The 13299-nt window shown below is 40.2% G+C and overlaps 1 protein-coding gene across 4 annotated transcripts in view; it reads left to right on the forward strand.

The window, feature by feature from the left end:
* CSNK1A1 (casein kinase 1 alpha 1) overlaps nucleotides 1–13299 on the forward strand; it is a 46164-nt gene that overhangs the window by 11789 nt on the left and 21076 nt on the right. For 3 of the 4 annotated variants that reach the window (XM_075009588.1, XM_075009589.1, XM_075009590.1), the window contains exons 3-5: nucleotides 6727–6853; nucleotides 8603–8701; nucleotides 11103–11186. In XM_075009588.1, coding sequence (XP_074865689.1) covers nucleotides 6727–6853; nucleotides 8603–8701; nucleotides 11103–11186 — 310 coding nt within the window. The remainder of the gene's footprint in view (nucleotides 1–6726; nucleotides 6854–8602; nucleotides 8702–11102; nucleotides 11187–13299) is intronic. The other variant, XM_075009591.1, reaches the window with a different exon arrangement.

Raw genomic sequence — 13299 nt, forward strand, 5'->3', positions numbered from 1 at the left:
AATTTTGGTTATTGTTAAAAATAGGATTCGTGTGTATGGTGAAGTCACACTTATTGACACTTACCGATTTAAAAATGTGGTCCTTCCAACACGACTTGTAAATCCTTAGCCCAGGACCTGAAGTAAGATGACTGTTTAACTCACAATGCAAGTTACTTACAATCAATAAACCTCAAGTGAATTCTGAATTTCTTGCACAGTAGTGTAGTTGCTATTAATTTTGTAACCTCTTGCGGTCTGACAAACATCCTAGTGTATTAATGAGCGAGGATGAATGAACATCTGCTGTGCCAAAAAACATGCACAATTTTTTTAAGCTCTTGGGGGTGGGGGGAATCATTTGAGTGTCTGCGTAATCTCTGAGGTTATAATATGAATTTTACAGGCTTTAAGTATACAGAAGTCCCACATATATAGCTTGAGTTGGGAGGACTCACTATCTTAAAACAATGTGTTTTATCTTCTTGGCTTTGTTCACTTTAAATTTTTTGCTTTGTTAACTTCCAACACATCCAAAATGTTTTGATGCTTCTTCATAGTAAACTTCAATTTGAGACCTGAGTAAAAGCAACTTATTTTCCTGCATTTCCAGATCTGAGGCAAGATCATCAGTTAGTCTACAGATTCACAGTGTTTGTAATTTTAAGATGCCTGAACAGCATTTGATACCTATCTAGATCTTGACATAGTTGTATTTTTATGTTTTGGGGAGAATTAGTAGAGTATTATTGAATTCTACCAACTGTTATGGAGGTGAGCCTTTGAGAGAAATGATGTATGCAGAACAAGGAAGAGTTTGTGGCCTACTGCATTAGAAAAGGATCTGCTGTCTTTCAGGAAAAATTTGGTTTTCTATAAACAGCAGTACTGATTTTAAGCATGTGTGTAATATCCTCCTATATGCCAGCCAACATTGATTAAATGAATGTGAAAATGTAAAATAAACTAGACTACTTGTATCTTTTTACTTTATATTTTACAAGAGTTTCCTCTGACAACCAAGATTCTGTGTTTCTTAACATTCATTTCCAATGTAACAGCTACCAAACAAATATGGAATGGGCAAGACGTAACGGCCATTTCTTAATCCTGTTCTTCACGGTAACATTATAGGAAAACGAACTGCAGTAGGTTCTCACGATTGGCAAACTTAATTCAATTATTTGTGAGCGGCTGCTTCCCCTGAGGCCCTGAGCAGGAGCGCTGTCAGCCAGGCTCCATATTAGCAAAATTCAACATTCATGAGGGTTCTCAACACGGAACTCTCACGAATGTTGAGATCTTACTGTAGTTCTACAGCCTTTAGCAATGACAAACGCTGTTTCAGTGCTGCTTTGCAAAACTTTTCAAATAACTGAACAAGTTAAGTGAATACACAGGCAGTATTTTCAGTATGTAACAGTGGAAGGCTACATCTACGCTACAAACAGGATCAGCGCATCAGTGGTTGGTTTAGCAGATGTAGTGAAGATCTACCAGATTAACCGCAGATAACTCTCCAATTGATCCTTGAACTCTATCCCCTCAATGAGAAAAGTGAGCTAAGTCAACAGGAGAGTTTCTCGTAGAAACTGCTGTAACTCAACCTAAGGTACATTGACTCTAGATATGTTGTTCACATAGCTGGAGTTCCAGAGCTTAGGGTTGACTTTCTGCTGTAGTGTAGATCTACCTTAAGAAACTAAAGTGGGGGTGGAATGAATAATACAGCCTTTTCCAATATAAGTGCCTTTTTGTTAAGCTGTTGCAGAACTAGCTTTTCTTTAGGCCATGGACATGATATATTACAATCCTGTTAAGAATTCTTGAAGTCCTAAAATCTTTTTATTTTAGAATTGGATATAGTGCCATGGTTTAGTTCATAGAAGCTTTGAAACAAGTTAAGTGCATGCTTTCTACCCCGAATTTAAAAATCCCTAAACAAAATCTACCTCATGTATTCTAGAATGACCCATAATAAACCTAAAACATAGCTTATTTTGGTGGAAGGAAGAACAAGGATGTTAGCAAAAAAAATCTAAAACTATGCTGTTTCTTGTCTGGGTGAATAATGTTCCTAGTCTGCTCCTTGATCTATTTAAATACAAATCAAAAAAAAAAAAAACCTCTTGCCTTGTTAGAAAAAGAATCCTCCCTCTTCCAACAATTCAGGGATCTCACTGAGATACACCTGCAAATTATGGTTATGGTCAGTTATCCTGTTTTAACAGCAGAAATCAAGTGGATTGCTTTTTTGCTTTGTATAATCAGTGTATTTAATTTGTAATAAAACAGTCTGAAATTAGTGTTTTGTTTCTGTACTTTAGTGAAACCAAAACCCTTAGTGGAACATATTTGGGCAGAGGTGAGATGGAGCAGTCGTAGTGAATTGGCTGTTGATTAGAATGTAGAAGGGTTGAATGGAGCAATTGAAATGCCTTTCAGAGAAGGTAGAAAACAAGTTCTCCGGAAGATATGCCCAAATGTTTGATCCTGCTAAATATATACCCCTTGTTTCTTGAGCAATTAAGCTGTTTTTAGTTCTAGACTAGTTCATCAGCTCTGTCAATGCACTCATTTCCTGATTTTAAATGAGAGAAATTTGGGGCTTGTAAAGAATCTTGAGGTCATCTTAGTATTTTTCCTGGGCTCCTCTCACCTCACACCCTAAAATTGTTTTTGAATGAATGACACTACGTGGTAGTGCTCTGCCCTGTACTCCTTAAATTTATCAAAGTTACTGAATTGTTAGGGGTGTCGTGTGTCCTAAAGTTGGACTGCCTAATCAGGTGATCTGTTCTAGACAGTCTTGGATACATGTGTCTAATCTGTGCTTTGAAACCCCCAGTGATGTGTGTTTTTAAAAACACTTGGATTATGGGATGCATGTATTTTCAGTATGCCCTACTGCTATTAGACGTCAAAGGAATATGGACTCTGAAATTCTGGGTTATACTCCAGGTTCTGAAGGGAGTATTCTTGAGTGACTTCTGACATACTCAGCCTGTCTGGGTCTAGTCTCTCTCTTCTCTTCCATTCCCTCCTTCCTCTCCCCAGCTTCCTCACCATCCCTCCACAGTCTAGTCACATTGTTGCTCCTCCTGCCCAGCTGCCGGCAGGGAGAGAATGTGAAATTCAGTTCCCAGTGCATGTTGCAACAGTGGCTCTTACCAGATGGAATGAGCAATAGCAGGCAAGTCTGAGCTTTGGAAAGTCTCAGCACCTACAGCTCATAACTTGGTCAAATTTCAGTTTCTTATAATTTTACTAAAGTTAAACTGTTTGTTCACTCCTAAATTGGTGGTCAAATTTGCAAATAAATTGTAGCTCTGCAGGTTCTTTTGAAGTCTGTTTTTGTTGCAGGATGATGACTTTTAGGTCTGCTATTTAGGCTGTGTCTACACTTGCATTCCTCTTGCAAAAGAGATGTAAATGAGGTACATATTTGCATGTGGTACATTTGCATATTGCAAAAGAAGCTATCTTGAAATATGCAAATGAGGTGTCATATGCAAATTTGTGCCTCGCTTGTGTACCTCTTTTGAAAGAGGAATGAAAGTGTAGACACAGCCTTAGTGTCCAGGGAGATTGAAATGTTTTACGGGTTTTTGTATGCTACTGTTGCTGATATCTGACCTGTGTCCATTTATTTATTACATAGAGACTGCCATATACATTGGCCAAACTGAACAGAGGGGCATTGTTAGTATATGATTGCATATATTGCATTAGTAGATGTGCAGGTGAATGAGTGAGCCACTCCCCCCCCCCCCCCCCCCCCCCATGGTGTGGTTGATGTGGTTAGGTCCTGTGATGGTGTTGCTGGTGTACAGATGTGGGCAGAGTAGGCACTGATGTCTGTTGCAAGGATTGGTTCCTGAGTTAGTTACTGTGGTATGGTGTATAGTTGCTGGTGAGAATTTGATTCAGGTTGGCAGGCTGTCTGTATCTGAGGACTGGCTGGCCTCCCAAGGTCTGTGAGTGAGGGATCACTGTTCAGGATGGGTTGTAGGTCACTGATGCACTGAGAGGTTTTAGCTGGGGGCTGTAGGTGATATTTTCCTCATTGGGCCTGTCTTGTAGGAGGTAGCTTCTGGGTACATGTCTGGCTCTGTCAATCTGCTGCTTCACCTCCTCAAGTGGATATTATAGTTTTAAGAATGCTATGTAAAGGTCTTATAGCTGTTTGTCTGAGGGAGTGGAGCAAATACTTCGCTGTAGACAATGGATCATGTGGGGTGCCCTGAATGGAAGCTGGCAGCATGTAGGTAAGCACAGCAGTCATAGGTTTCTGATATGGGATGGTGTTTGTGACCATTGCTTATTTGCACTGTAGTGTCCAGGAAGTGGATCTCTAGTGTGGACTGGTCCAGGCTGAGGTTGATGGTGGGATGGAAGCTGCTGGAATCATGGTGGAGTTCTTCAACAGCCTCCATCCCATGAGTCTAAATGAGGAAGATATCATCAATGCAGTATGTGTGTTTGGGGCGAGGGGGGACACTAGAGGATACGAGCTGAGGCAGCATTGCTCCATGTCAGCCATAAAAATGTTGGTATACTGTGGGGCCATGTGGGGGCCTATAGCAGTGCTGCTGATTTGAAGGTATAAATTGTCCCTCCAATCTGAAATAGTTGTGGGTGAGGACAAAGTCACAAAGCTCTGCCACCAGTTGTCATGGCATTATCGGAGTCTATTCCTGACAGTGTAATCTATCTTCATTTGGAATATTGGTGTAGAGAGCCTCTACATCCGTATTGGCCAGGATCACCAATGCATTGTAGTTTCCTCGGGAAGTCAGTGGTGTCTCAAAGATATCTAGGAATGCTGGTAGCATAGTCGGAGTAGAGTCCACATACCAGACAGTCCTGCAGTGAGAGTGCCAATGCCTGAGATGATGAGGCACCCAGGATTTCCTGGTATATGTATCTTGGGTAGTAGCTCTTGGGTGTGTCTGTGTAGATTTTATTCTTGTGCTTCTGTAGGGAGTATCTTGAGCAGATGGTGTAGTTTCTTTGAGTACTCAAAGGGATAAGAGGGTAGTAGCCTGTAGAATATGGTATTGGAGAGTTGCCTGTCAGCCTCTTTTATTATAATGTCAGTTGCTTCTGGGGCTGTGGATAGCATTGCATTCTGCACAGTTGAGGTTATGGGTCAAGCAATGCTGCTTTTCCACAATTTCTGCCTGTGCATGTTGTTGGAAGCACTCTGTGCATGGGTCCGGTTTGTTGTTTTGACTATCGGAGTCCATGCAGAATTCTTCTTGTACTGTTCGTAGAAGGGTATCTGTGGGTTTGTGCACTGTTCAGTGTCCTGTTGAAAGTATTTCTTGAGTTGAAGATGGCGAAAGTAGGCATCCAGTTCACCACAGAACTGCATTGTGTTTGTGGGGCAGTGGGGCAAAAAGAGTCCCCAACATAGGACAGACTCTACTGCCAGGCTTTGTAGTTGGATGGACAGATAATGTTGCTGCGTGAGTTAAGGGTGCCATTATTGTGTCCCCATGTGGCAAGTAGGAGTTTTCAGTCCTTTTTCCTCTGTAGAGAAGTGAAGTCTGCATTGTAAATCTATGGGCTTCACTGAAACAAGACAGACCACATGGAACTTTGTGTATAAGGTTTGTCTTATGAGAATCTCCAGTTTAGAGAGCTCTTTTCTGATGTTGCCTGTTTGTTCTACAGAATGCCGGTCAGGTGGTTCCTCAGTTTTTGTTGTATGGTCCCATCTCTCACCCTAGTCTGTATACTATGTAGTCTGCAATAGATTTTTCACTTTCAGTCCATTTGGTATGATGTCCATCCATTTGCACTTGGAGAGGAAGATGTGTGTCTATATCTGCAAGTTTTTTCATGAGGTTGATGGATTTCCACTCCATGTGGCTAAATTTAGTGGCTTGCATGGTGACAAGTATCAGAAGGGTAAAGGTGTTGGTCTGTTAACTGCAAAAACAAGTAGTAGTCCTGTGGAACCCTATAGATTAACCAGTATTGGAGCATAAGCTTTCATAGGCAAAGACCCACTTTGTCAGATCTTTCATATCTGAAATTCTGTCATCCAGAACTCTCAGATAACCAGCATTTTAACCATAAGTAAATTTAGTTTAGTTTTCCTTAAGTACAGTATGGAGAAGGTAAATACAGCATAGTAAGTTTACAGTGTACAGTACTACTGTTGTTGGTAAGTAAAGTACTCTGCATACATTTTGGTTAATATCTAATCTCGTTTTTCTTTAATGTAAGGCATTGTTAGGTATACCTCTTTATTGTCCAGAATGCTTATATCTGGCAACTTCCTGATCCCCAGGCTGCCAGATATTAGTGTTTACTGTAGATTAACATCTATAGAGCATTGTATTACTGCTGTAAAGTGCTGGCTGTAGTGTGCTATCTGGATTTCTTCTGATCCTGCCGTGACAAGCAGATTTTTTTTCTGAAGTAGGTTAAAAAAGCTTATCAACTCTGCTTCAAACTTAAAAAGGTATTCCAATTAATACAAAACTAATCTCTGTGCAACCTGTAAAGGCCAACTACCAGTGTATTGTTTTCAGTCAGTGTTTTTGATGGCTAACAAGAGAACAAAGTAGCATATCTGGAGGTCAGCACTGTTCACTGCTTTCTGGAAATCTTAGATGTTTTGGACTGAGAACTTAGTATTACTTGGCATCTACTAGAATTTTAATATTAGCTTGACTAGCTTTTTGTTTACACTGCAGATTGTTAGGTAACCCGGACATCTTTGCTTCATTGCAGGTGGTATGGTCAAGAGAAAGATTACAATGTTCTAGTTATGGATCTTCTGGGGCCCAGCCTTGAAGACCTCTTCAACTTCTGTTCCCGCAGGTTCACAATGAAAACAGTACTTATGTTAGCAGACCAGGTGCGTGAAACTTAAGTTCATATTGGTTCATGCTAAGCATCTTTACACATTGTACTTCTCTTCAGTAGATCAGACTGTGCATCTCATATTTCTTATACTCAAGTGAATATTTGACCCACATAGAAGCAAAAAAAATAGAAACAGTGATAGTGACAGGTTTATGGCAAAGTAGAACGTAAGGTTAGTACTGTAGAGAACTAAGAGTGCAACATGGATAGTAGTAGTTGACCCATGCTGGTCTTACTGCCTTATTAAAATTATGGTCTTAATTTTATTTTTGTTATGGATCTCAAGCATTTGTAAGGAATCCTCAAAGAAATCCTCAAAACTTTGGTTAATTTGATTGTATTAACCAGTAATAGGCTTCAGCCAACCATGTTGTTGGCAGGCTGTATAAAGACTTTCTTGTCAAACTCTGCCACTGCACATCAGTGTGTATGTGCTACATTCTCAGTATCCTGAGTTTTCTGGTCTTTTCAGTTTGAATGGTTTTGGGGTGGCTGCTGTCTTTTAGGAACAAACATGTCTTTTTAAATCAAATCTGTGAAGTTGGTCTTGTATTCTGTAGCGGTACGTACCTTGAAATACTTAAGTTTCATCCTTCCTTGCTACTTCATTTATGCATGAAATGTTTTGTCATAGGATGGGGGGATTGGGCCTACATTTAAAAAATTAGAACTGCATCACTCAGGGCTGTGACAGATATCCATGTCCTAAGTGCCAGGGTTAGGTGAACCTAAATATAAGTGAATATCTGAGATTATCCAACTGTTAGTAGAAACTGTCACTTAGCCAAATGATCATGAAATCCCAAACTGTCAGCCAAGGAAGCTTAGAGCATTTGTGTGTTGAGATAGGTGTCAACTGTCCTTGTTCTCAGCTGTTTTTAATCACTGATGCTGGTTTCAGAGGAAGAATCAATTACTGTGGTAAGAGCATCTGTAACTGTTGTAAAAAGACTGTTCTCAAGCAACCAAAACCTGAGTGTCCAAGGGACATGAAGAATGCCTTTTAATGCATGAATGGCTAGAATGTAGAACTCTTAGTACAGTAAGTTTAAAGATGTTGATTGGACTATTTTCTGCTAAGGCCCGATATGCACTTAAATCAACCTAACAGCATTAAAAATCCACATGCTTGAGCACCATAGCTATGCCAGTCTTTTTCTGTAGGGCAGGTGCATAGCCAGGTTGGAAGAACGCTTCCACTGACTTAGCTGTGGTTGCTTGGGGTATGGCCATACAACAATGGGGAAAGCCCCTTCATTGTTGTAGGCTTTCAGCGTATGTCATTATACCAGCATAACACTGACATTGTAGCTATAGCACAGTGATCCTTTTAGTGCAGCCTTTGTTTGATGCTGTAGAATTGCCCTGCAAGTTGAACTAACCAGAATGGCTAAAGAGAGCACTGTTAATGTGCTCATTCCTAGCTGAACAGTATCAGAAGTTGTCTAAAACAGTCAGTTGATTGCTTGGGATTTTTTTAATTTATGGCTAAATCACTTGCCTGCTCAAGGTAAAACACTTGGAGGCTTTTATGCTGAAGACTTGTACTATTGGTCAGGTGGTGATGGAGTGATTATCTTCAGTTTATTTCACTTATCAAAAGTACTCATGAAATGTACTTGTGTTAAATCAGTAATAAATGAGTTATAAACTGCAAATCCAGTGTTAGGAGAGTAAACATCTTTAATCCGTAGCTTTCTTTTGCTAATGTTAAATTCTGATTTTTTTCTTGTATTTACAGATGATCAGTAGAATTGAATATGTGCACACAAAGAATTTTATACACAGAGACATTAAACCAGATAACTTCCTAATGGGTATCGGGCGTCACTGTAATAAGGTTAGTCTATTGCTCTTTGCATGAAAGAATGGTGCTGATTAAACATCTAGATTTTGGGGGAAAAAAGCTATTTAGCTTGAGTTAACTCTTTGGCAAAGACATTAAATCAGTTTAATTTTTTGTTAGGCATTGAGATTTCCTTAGGTGCAATGTGATGGCATGAACATGTGTGCTTTTGACCTGCCCAGCAACAAAGATTTATTGACAGGATTATTTAAAACTAAAATCTGAAGTGTAGACTAATTTAACTGACTACCTCAGCATGCTCTATTCACTAATGGTGTTCTGTTATTGAAAGTTAGTGAGTAGTAGAATTTAGCATTTTCCCCTAAGATTTTATTTTAACATGGCTCCAGGACAGCTTTCTTGATTTTAAAATACACAGGAGCTCCTGACCTACCTGCTACCACGATGGTTTAAAAAAAAAAAATCAGTGATTTGGTAATGGAACATTCAGTCGTCAGGATTATGTACACAAGTAACAGTCAGCCTATAGATGTTTGTATTGTTTATTTGAACTGTATTTGTAACTGAATTTCTGCCCACCTGTTGAGATGGAGAAGACTAAGAAGTAGCTTAGTTGAAGGTTTAAAGATCACACATGGAAACTGACCTTACTGGATCTAAATACTTCAAGTTAAATTGGTGGACTCTTAGATGCTCATTTGTGGGCTGGGGTGGTTAACTTAGGCAGAGGTGCATGCTTCCAGTTGTAAACTTGGTGTAGAGAATACTGTTTCAGTGACTAGTTCTGTTGAGTGAAATGTTTGATTTTTCAATTATTATGTTGAGCTTGGGCAGACAGGCAGCATTGGCAATGCATTAAGCATGCTATTTAATAGAAATTTTTAACTGCGGGACAAATGTACATGATTAAGCTTTTATTGGAAGCAAGATTCCCACTTATGTTTTTATATGCTCTCTGATGATGTTTACTATCTTTGGGCACTGTTAACTAAAATGTTTACCTTTGTTTGCCTGTATGAATGCCAACTTGAAGCCATTAACATTAGAAGCAAAATTGATTGCTAACATGAGAAACGTCAGAGTTCTGTCTGAAAGGGGTGCAGTGCACAATGAGCATTTAGATTTAATTGGTTTTCTTGGAAAAGAGTTTGTCACAATCAAATTGAAAGGTGAAGTCTTCATGTAATCCTGTTGCTATTAAATCTTGCTCATTCCCAAGTTTCATACTTTACTCTATAGAGCTCTGTTTCTCTCTGCTATAAAGCAGTCAGGTTCTTTAATTTTCTTGCAAGACCTGGCAGTGTAACTAGAAGAAATTTTAAATAACTTGTTCAGTTTATTTACTGGTTTTAGTCTGATTCCTGACTTCCAGTTTTGGCCGTTTTCCCACACTTCTGCACAGTCATGCTGGGTTGGCATTGTAGCTCCATGTTTTACCTTGCTGTGGAATAATGGCCTAGAATATACAGCTGTGCTCATTTTACTAGATGAGCGTGTTAGCCTCATCAGCTGAGGGGGGAAAACCTACATTGCCTGCAGACTGTGACTAGTCAATGCCACTTGCTGTTTGTTAGATCACCACACCATGTAATAGGAGTGTAAACACCTGTTGCAGGCATAGGTTTTACTAAATAGTCTACATTAGGCAGCCCTTGATGTAGAAAAGTGAAATTTAGTTTTTTACCAAGCAGAATTGAAAATGGATATTTTGCTTCAATTTTGGATTAATGGGTACCCCCTTTTAAAAGCATTTGCTCCCACATGGAATAGTGTGATATTCCTTTTTTGTAGCTAAATGCAGCTGCATATTTAATGTTTGCACACTAAGAACATGCCAGTCACATAAAGACTAGGATGCCATGGTAATCTTGTTCCAGTAGCTTCCTGTCAATTAAACAATATTTTTATCAAAATTTAGTCATGGTTTATATTTAACTGGTAAACTTTTCAAATTTATTCTCAATTGGGTACTTGGTTACTTTGCTCCAACCTTAAAAGCTCTGCTAGAAATAAGCCCTGCATGCTTATGAAAGTAAACTATAAGGTGACTAAATGCCTTCTACCTCTTCCTTACTGAAGATTTACCTTTTCTGAATGTCTTTTGGGGAAGGGCAGTTTGTGGTACCAAAGAATGCTTTTGTAAGCAAAGCTTCAATTTCCTTTTTTTGATAGAGCAAAATGTCACCATTGCAATCCCTGTTTAAGGCAGTGCCGTTATGGAGTGGCTCAAATTCAAAATCTGTCTTGCCACATCTTTCAAATTCTTTTTATTAAAAAAAAATCTTTTGGAAGACTACAGTGCTTGGTGGAAGAAGGATGGCATTTGGCTACCCTGTTCTTTCTCTAACGCCTCGGTGTTGCCTGTCTGCGCCAGCCATTGTTGCAATGTAAGCAATACTGTTTGATGCACTGCCACCCTCTATTGTTTGTTCAGTGTTTAGAATCTCCAGTGGGGAAGAGGAAAAGAAGCATGACTGTTAGTACTTCTCAGGACCCATCTTTCTCAGGATTAAACCAGGTCTGAAACTGTCTCCTATTCCAACCTCAACCCCAAATTCATGTGCTTATTTTATTTTATTTTTTGTTTCTGGAGAATGTAGACCTTGCAAAAGCACCTCTTATGTTGGCATTATTCAGACATACTTGGCAAACATGTAACATTAAGACTTCCCCATGACGTTTGTCTATAAAGTGTTTTTTTTTTCTGTGCACTTAAATATGAAAAGGGTTATATGTACTTGCCTGATATTCAAGTGCAGAAACTTGTTTTTAGTTGGTACATAAAACTCCACTGCACTTGGTTGCATGTCTTGGCACAAATAAGTTACTCCTTCAAACCAATAACAGTGTAGCAGCCCGATTTGCTGCATAGAGCTGTACATATGCCCACTTAGCACGGTGCATGCTGTGTATCTGAATGCATTCAGATACGGAGAAAGCCTGTTGACAGCCTCAGTCTCTTACCATGCAGTTTTTGCTTGGTAAATCCATTTCAGATGATGGTGTGAGGCCACTTGTTAGTTAAGACTGTGCTCATAAAATGGGGCTGCCCTTATAAACCTGTAACTTGGATAATGGCTTTTTGCCCATTGCCTTGAAATCTTCAGTGTAGAATTTTTTTGGAGCTCAGAGGGAGTAAATGATAAAGGAAAAGTGAGCCTTGTGCCTGTTCTTAACCTTGCAGTAGAAAGTAAATTGAAATTAATTGGTTAGCAACTTATCAGTAGGTGGGCATAGAATCATAGAACGCTAGAACTGGAAAGTACACTGAGAGGTCATCAAGTCCAGTCTCCTGCCCTCATGGCTGGACTAAGCACTGTCTAGACCATCCCTGATTAAATGTCTGTCTAACCTGCTCTTAGATACGTCCTGTGATGGAGATTCCACAAACTCCCTAGGCAGTTTATTCCAGCCTGACAGGTGGAAAGTTTTTCCTGATGTTCAGCTTAAACCTTCCCTTGCTGCAGTTTAAGCCCATTGCTGCTTGTCATATCCTCCAGAGGCCATGGACAAGAATTTTTCTCCCTCCTGCTTGTAACAGTCTTTTAGGTGCTTTGTAAACTGCCGTAGTGTCTGCTCTCAGCCTTCTCTTTCCTAAACTGAACACGCCTAATTCTTTCAGTTTTACCTCCATAGCTCATGTTCTCAAGACCTTTAATCATTCTTGTTCTTCTCTGGACATTTCCCATTTTCTCCATCTTTCTTGAAATGTGGTGCCAAAAAGTGGACAAAATACTTTATTTGAGGTCTAATCAGCCCAAAGTGGAACAGAAGAATGACTTCTTGTATTGTGCTTGCAGCACTCCAGTTCATGCATTGTGCAAAGAGTAAAGTACACTATTCTGTTACGTAGCATGCAGCAGAACAACTCACTATGCCGCATCTGACTGAAAAAGGAACTAGGAAACTTGTTACAAAAATGTCAGTCAAGGTCGTTTTTATTCTACTTCTGCAGCTACTTTACTGTTATACCTCAAATTTAAGGTGTTAATGAATTTGCTTTTAAGTTGGCTCTTACGTTTGTGCTGACTAGAATCTGAAAGATTCTGTCCCTGTTCAGTGTCAGGGCATGTTCTGAAGAGATTTCAGCCACCTGCATCAGAAGTTACTATCTCATTCCAGTAACTTGTGATGGTCTAGAAGGGAGGTAGCTGAACTTGCTGTCCTCTCCAGGGAGTTTATCTTAAATCTTGCAGAGAAAATCGCATACAGTAAGGTCTCAGAGTACATGACCCCACTGTTACATGGTTGGCCCTTGATTCCTACAGTAAACCCTGGAAGTGCACAATTTCCAGTTGCACTAAACTTGTACTCCACTCACCAGTGGCTCATAGCTCCTGCACACGCCCCACCTCTTGCTCTAGCTCACCACCCCTCAGGAATGACTCCTGCTCAACCCCCCTGCCGGCTTACCACCCACACGTGATTGTGGCTCACCCCCTCCCCCAAGTTCCTGGCTCTGACTCCAGTTGACCTCCCCCATCATGTACAGCTCCAGTTCAGCTCCCCTGTGCTCAGCCCAGCTCACCACCCCCCTAACAGCTGCAGCTCAACTCCACCCACCCACAGCCTGCCTCCATGGCCTCAACCCACTGCCAGGCTTAACACCCCACCCCACCCCCGACCCCACC

This window comes from Carettochelys insculpta, chromosome 15 (assembly GCF_033958435.1).
Source record: "Carettochelys insculpta isolate YL-2023 chromosome 15, ASM3395843v1, whole genome shotgun sequence".
Classification (NCBI taxonomy): domain Eukaryota; kingdom Metazoa; phylum Chordata; order Testudines; family Carettochelyidae; genus Carettochelys; species Carettochelys insculpta.